Source organism: Epinephelus moara, chromosome 17 (genome assembly GCF_006386435.1).
Source record: "Epinephelus moara isolate mb chromosome 17, YSFRI_EMoa_1.0, whole genome shotgun sequence".
NCBI classification, from domain to species: Eukaryota; Metazoa; Chordata; class Actinopteri; order Perciformes; family Serranidae; genus Epinephelus; species Epinephelus moara.
In genome coordinates this window covers 33,658,340-33,665,490 of record NC_065522.1, presented here as the reverse complement: position 1 = coordinate 33,665,490, position 7,151 = coordinate 33,658,340, and the positions used below count along the sequence as shown (strand labels likewise).

The 7,151-nt window shown below is 42.7% G+C and overlaps 1 protein-coding gene across 1 annotated transcript in view; it reads left to right on the top strand.

The window, feature by feature from the left end:
* The window catches only part of LOC126404730 (L-amino-acid oxidase-like), a 6,070-nt gene extending 1,285 nt beyond the window's left edge, over positions 1-4,785 (top strand). Inside the window, exons 4-7 of the mRNA XM_050068124.1 lie at positions 487-688; positions 1,811-1,879; positions 2,057-2,193; positions 2,999-4,785. Of these exons, the coding sequence (XP_049924081.1) occupies positions 487-688; positions 1,811-1,879; positions 2,057-2,193; positions 2,999-3,809 (1,219 nt within the window). The 3' untranslated portion in view covers positions 3,810-4,785. The remainder of the gene's footprint in view (positions 1-486; positions 689-1,810; positions 1,880-2,056; positions 2,194-2,998) is intronic.
* The last annotated feature ends 2,366 nt before the right edge of the window (positions 4,786-7,151 follow it).

The following is a 7,151-nucleotide window of genomic DNA, read 5'->3' as shown; positions in this document are numbered from 1 at the left end:
TTACGTGAACATGTGCACACATCCCCCCCCCCACCCCCCCCCACCCCCGCACAGCCTGCAACGGTTGTGTAAAAGAGATACCGCTCAGACCTAGATGCTACCAACTGATTTAAAGAAGAAAATTAAACCTAAAAGAATCCAAACACACAAGCTGCTGGATCGACTCGTTAAGTTACAACTCGTATTATTTGTACTTTTATTCTCATATTGTTTGTTCGTCAAAATTCATCAGCACCTGCTCTACTGCACCACTGCACAGGCCTTCAATGAACAGTTAAGCTATTTTAAAGGTTGCACAGTTGGTATAGTGTACTCAATATGTGAATAAGCAGTACATACGTTTTGTTGTTGAGGCCAGCAGAGGCTGCCAGTGTTGTCACTGTCTTGTTTGCTATTTCACTAAGACTTCAGAAATGATGTAGTGATGTTACACGCCGTAAAAAGACCACACGCTAACTCTGCCACCATCACCTCCTCTGTCAACAGCATCGTTCTCTGGTTTGCTAAAAAGCTGAAGGTCAAGCTAAATGACTTCATCATGGATGACCCCAACACCTTTTACTATGTCAATGGAGTGCTGAAGAAAACACACACGGTCCAATCAAACCCTGACGTTCTGAAGTACAACGTGTGGCCAAGTGAGAAAGGGAAGTCAGCCGACGAGCTGCTACAACGAGCTTTAAAGAAGGTATGAAGGAAGTTCACACATCCCTGGAAAAAAAGCTGCTGCCAAACAACACGTTTACATATATCAGACAAATGTGTTCATCTGTTTTCTCCACACATTCTCACTCCGACGCCATCACATATTGGTGTTTTCGTCATGGACTTTCCACGTCCACATATGACATGCCCTTATAATCTCACAGGACGCGAACACTGCTCTCTCAGGTGAAAGTCAGCGGTTGGTCGATCCATTTACCCTTTCCTGCCTTAACTTTCTTCATTGCCCCGCCGCGTTTCCCCCGACACCCCCGTGCACCATTAAAATATAACAGCAACCAGCCACGTATCATTCCGACATTAAAGGACAATCTTTTTATGTTGGTTCCTGATGCCACAAGTCACTGCCCAAGCGCCGGATTTTGACAACTTCAGAGTGAGACCGGGCTCGTTTTGTTGAGCAAGATATCGTTGGCATAGAAGGTATATATAAAATAAGAGTGACATAGCTAATATTATGGCTTCCACCATTTTGGACTGTCTGGGTATCGGTTCCATTAAATGTCACAACTGACATCATAGTTTGCAACAGGCCAACAGCATAAATGAGCGTGTTCAACGATAAAAAGCCCCACCCTGAGCAAATTCAGTCCTCACAGAGGTCAGAATTTTACTGATTTTTAAGCTTTTCCCACCAGTAAGGTTGAAACAAGATGTGTTGAAAGTCCTGGCTATTAGAAAATCAGACAAAGACAAAAGTAATCCAGTCGACCAACATTGAACATTCAGCATCTTTTAGCCCCGTACCTACCAGACAAAAGCACACGAACACTAACCAACATCTGGCTTTTGTATTTAATGAGAAAGTTTTCAATCAGCATTCACACTGGGGTCAAATAACTCTGCAGTAGTCAGAGGAATTTATCCGCTCCAATCAGCAGCGATGGAAACACAAGCCCCTTTGCCAGCTTGATGCAATCGATGCAACTGATACTGCCAGAAAATACCATCCATCTACAACCGAGCAGTACGTGAGAGAGAGACTGAATGACACACATGTGAATACTCATGAAAACACCACAAATTCAATGGATTATTCAGCTGACTTCATGAGTGCACTCGACTTTTTCCTTGTGTTTGTTTGCAGGTAAAAAATGAGGTGGAGGCACATGGCTACTGGGTCGCACTGAAAAAGTATGACCGTTATTCTGTGAAGGTAAAACACAACATTCTGTCCTGAAAGGCTGTGAAATGAGAATCATCAGCATTATTTTTCATGCATACCAAACAGCATAAATACAGGACGACATCTTATCAAATTGTTGTTTTTAACAAATGATAAGCCTTTGGAGTCACTGGGACTGCATGACATGGAACTCTGTTTATTTACCAGGAGTATCTGAGAGAAGAAGGAGGTCTAAGTCCAGAGGCAGTGAGGATGATCGGAGACCTGCTTAATGAACAGAGCCTTATGTACACAGCGCTGAGTGAGATGATCTATGACCAGACTGATATCAATGATGACACTCGGTGAGGCTCTACACTCCACACTGTCAACTCATCAAAATGGGAATAGCTTTTTACACAGTTTATAAAACCCTGAGCCAGAAAAAGGGACAGTCGTCACTGGGGGTGTAAATCATCCGTTTCTTTACAATGTGATTTTATATCGATTGTTTGTACAATGATACAATATTTGCTGATATCACAAAGTCTGCCACGATACGATTTTGATTCAATGCAATTTAGAGGTCTGCGACTGATGTGAGACGATGTCATCTGATCATTTAACTCAGTCTGTTCCAGAAGAAGCTGCTGCAAACCTGTCTGTCAGACAGACCTGTCTGTCAGACAGACAGACCTGTCTGTCTGTCAGACAGACAGGTCTGTCTGACAGAGACTTTTCTGGGAGAAATCTTGTCATTTGAACCCAAACTATCATCTTTTTATAAAACTTCAGGAATATCTGTCTTAAAGTCCCGAAGACAAACTTGTGTCTTAAAGTCATGAAGACAAACTTGTGTCTTAAAGTCATGAAGACAAACTTGTGTCTTAAAGTCATGAAGACAAACTTGTGTCTTAAAGTCATGGAGACAAACTTGTGTCTTAAAGACAAACGTCTCCAAACAGTCATAAAACAACAGGATGATTTAACACAGGTCTCAGGAACAAGTGTCAGTTCACAGACACAACTGTCGTTTTCACTTCTCACACATGATCAACTTTAGCATGTTTACATTACATGAATTATCTTCAGTAAAACTCATATTATGGCAGCTTTACAAATTCACACTGCTCTCTAAGAACAGCATCTACTTGTCTTTGTGTTTTTAAGGTACTCAGAAGTGACCGGTGGGTCGGACCTTTTCCCCAAAGCTTTTCTTAACGTCCTCAGTGACTGTGTGATTCTCCTCAACTCCAAGGTCAAACGCATCAGTCAGTCAGATAAAGGTGTGATTGTATCGTACCAGAGAGACCAACAGTCGTCTTTTATTGACCTTCCTGCCGACGTCGTCCTGGTAACGACCACAGCCAAGGCAGCTCTCTTCATGGACTTTGATCCACCTCTCTCCAACCCAAAGACGGAAGCACTGAGAGGGGTCCACTACGACAGCTCCACCAAAATCATCCTCACCTTCAGCAGGAAGTTTTGGGAAGATGACGGCATCCGAGGAGGAAAGAGCATCACTGACGGACCCTCTCGTTACATCTACTACCCCAGCCACAGTTTCCCGACCAATGAGACCATCGGCGTCCTCCTGGCCTCCTACACCTGGTCTGATGACTCCCTCCTCTTCCTAGGTGCCAGTGATGAAGACCTGAAAGAGCTGGCTCTGAGAGATTTGGCAAAGATCCACGGCGAGCACGTCAAGTCTCTCTGCACAGGGGTGGTGGTGAAGAGGTGGAGCGATGATCCTTACAGCCTGGGCGCCTTCGCTCTCTTCACACCTTACCAACATTTAGAGTACTCTAAGGAGCTGTTCAGACACGAAGGCAGGGTGCACTTTGCTGGTGAACACACGGCCTTCCCTCACGCCTGGATTGAAACAGCTATGAAATCTGCCATCAGAGCTGCTGTGAATATCAACAAAGTCACACTCTTGGATTCAAACTCAATTAAATATCCAGAGCGAGACGAGTTCTAGGGTCTGAAGAATCAAGTCTCAGCAGGAAACCAAAAAGTGCAACATATGTGGCTGAAGCCACAGAAATGTGTTGTTGAAATGCCACTTTGACAGAACACTAATGAATCAAACCTGTATGTGCTATATGAAGTGTATGTTGTTCATAATTACGTGTACAAAGGGAAGAAGAAAAATATTTAATAAAGAATATTGAAAAGAAATGTCTTCATTCCAATATTTAATTTGTCCTCCACCTGTTCATTGTCTCCAGCTGCTAGTCCAGCCTCTGCTAGTTCACACTGCCAGGATGCAACTGCTCATATTCAAACCTACGGACAAGTTAGAGTCAGCACTTGGTCTGCCCTGTATATCTTGAAGGATACTGGAGCATATTGTTGAAGATGGGTGTGATCATACAACCTGTCATTAGAAAGCTGCGCTCCTCGTGGTTCCATTGATGCAGACCATTTGAAGACACAACGACCACAGCAGGTTCAATAAACACTTTTAATGAACTTGATGTTTCAGACGAGCTAAGTCCAGTGAAATATTCAGTCCCAACACATTAGTGCATCCAGAGATATCCACAAACTGCTGTTGCATCATCTCAGTGTTCATATTTCTCCACATATTGTCCATCATTTCTCCCGTCCTGCGTCTATGTATGCCGTCTGCTTGGTGTCAAAATGATGGCCGACCCCCTGACCTTTTGATTGATATCTCACCACAGCCAATAGGAGCTTCCGCACTGACAGTCTAGGCTTCAATAGGCAGAGGAGCAGCCTCTCCAAAAGCAGATCCTCCCCGCTGCCACTCCGTCTTGGAGTGTCAGTCCAGTTGTGGTCACCTTAAGGGCTGGATGAAGCACTCTACGTCAAGGTGTAGTTTTGGGACAAACTTCCCTCTCTGCAGCGGAAAAGGAGCTGTTGTTGTGTTTGGTAACCATGGAGAAAAGTATAGTTACTCCTATGTTATGTTCTTTATGTCTGTTTGAATCACTTTTATTTGATTCATGCTGTTTACTAGTGTATATTATCCATTTGCTATTGAAATAAATAGCCTCAATAAATAAGTAAATGAATTAAACAATAAACAAAATGGAATTAAACTGATCCCTGATATTCTTCGGTGACTTTCTTGTCTTTACATTTTGTAAACATCTTCTCAGTTTTTCACTCTGATGTTTATCAGCTGCGGTTTTGCAACAGTTCTTGTTACACTATAAAATAAACATGTGTACTGTTTGATAGAGACCACAGAGGTGAAGAGTTGATCCTGAATATAATGCAGCATCCAAGATGATAATGTGTGTATGACAATAAGAAATGTCTGTCTCAGTTTGAACAGTTTACATTTCTCAGGGAAGTCGCGTGGAACTTTATTTGTAGTTTGTAGTTTATTTGCAGGCGTCTGCCGCATCTTTGTTTAACCTCTCTAACTCCACGCCGACGTCCTCGCCCCCCCCCCCCCTCCTCTGTTAAATGGTATGTCCCAGGCGCACTACATCATCAAACCATGTGATGTTTGGTATTGCCGGATTCAGAAAAGGTAAGAGTCTCACTCCTACTACTATTTTTGGCTGAGATACACCGTCTAGAAAGTGGGATCATAACTTTCACGTTTCATATGGCTTTATTTGGTGATATTTTATGGTGTTTCTGTGTCATAAACAACATCAGCTATCACACCTGATTTCAATAAGGTACAATGTTTGAAGCTGGCTGAGTGTTGTTTGATCACTGATAGTACTGTTTTGAAGCAGAGTGACCCACTTGTCATTTGGAGCTCCGTCTGGATCTTTTCATGGTAAAAACACTGTAGAATGGTCATACTTTGAGCAGTCTTCTTCAAATTTGAAACAAGTGTTCATTGATAGTGTGCCTACAGCCCCACAGTGTCATTTACCTGCTCAGATGAAGCCACAGACAGTTATTCATCCTGAAACACATTTTTTATTTTATTTTAGGCAAAATCTTCAATTTGTTTACTGACTTCAGAGGCCCATTACTCTGTCTCTGTATCACCTAGAGTGTTTCTGACACTTTCCCAAGAAACTTCAGGGAGTTTTCTTTCTGGCAAGACCTCATGCATGCATGTAGTCAGAGCGGTTCAGAAGCTACAGTCATTTTAATTTGGGTATGTCATTTTAGGCGTTTTTGCCACAAAATGGGGGTGGAGTGCAAGAGGTTTGTTTCAGAAAAGATTCAGATGAAGATAACAATAAAATAAAAACTATATTTCAATGTGTTGAAACTTGTATAACTCAGTGACTGTTGGAGAAAACACTTCAGAGTGTTACCTTCAGATGAGACCATGCATGTACACACACTAAACACTGAACAGGAACAGCTTCTAGTTTGCTCTGGGTCTGTTGTGGCCATTTCCTGAGAACTCCACAGACTTGCAGTTCTCATCCATCCACCAGAGGCTCTCAGACTTTCCCAGCAGTCCCAGTCACCTGACCTCTATCTCACCTGCTCACCTGTTCCTCATCAGCCAAATGCTCTCACACAGTATTTATACCAGCTCATCTCCACCTGCTCCTGGCCAGACTGTCGACCATGCTTCCTGCCCTGTGGACCCTCACCTGTCTGGATATGCCACCCTCACCTGTAAGCTTCACTTCATCATGTTACCAATAAATCACTCAACTGTTCTCGTCTGTGTTTGGGTCCTTTTCCTACCTGCCTTGCACACATCAGCTCTTTGTGTCAGCACCAGAATGCACCGTGGTGGAGCTGGCATTTCAACCACTTCTCAAACTTCTGTAAAACCAAACCCAGATGACGATACCACACCTCCATGTGTGGCACGCTGACAACAAGTGACTTTAGCAATGTGGTTAGCAAATAATTCTGTGGTTGCATTTTTGGCAAGGTTCCAATAAGATGACACAAGCCGTCGTCGCCGCTGATGATGAGTCATAGGACATTTTGTCTGTGATCATAAGACCTGGTTAAATACGAAACTGAAAGCCAAACAATGATGATAAAGAAATGACAACATGCATAAAGTCATGCTGTTTGTGGTCGGCTCGATCAGATGAGAGAAAAATTCCAGCATTAAGGCAGCGTGTGGTGGGCCTATATAAAAGGATATGAGTTCATGTGCGCTCACTGCAACACCAGATTCTGTCGTTAACGCTCTCTGAAGGTAGGAATCATTTCACTGTCATTTGAAATGAGACTAATATATCAACATAATGAATTATCTCTTTGTTTTTCTGTCACGTCTTTGATGAGGTTCATTTCACTTTGATTTACAAAATATTACAGAGCCTGTATCAGATCTAAAATGGAGACTTACACTGATACAGCAGACAGAAAATACATTTAAAACATGAAACTGTAAAAAGTAAACGTG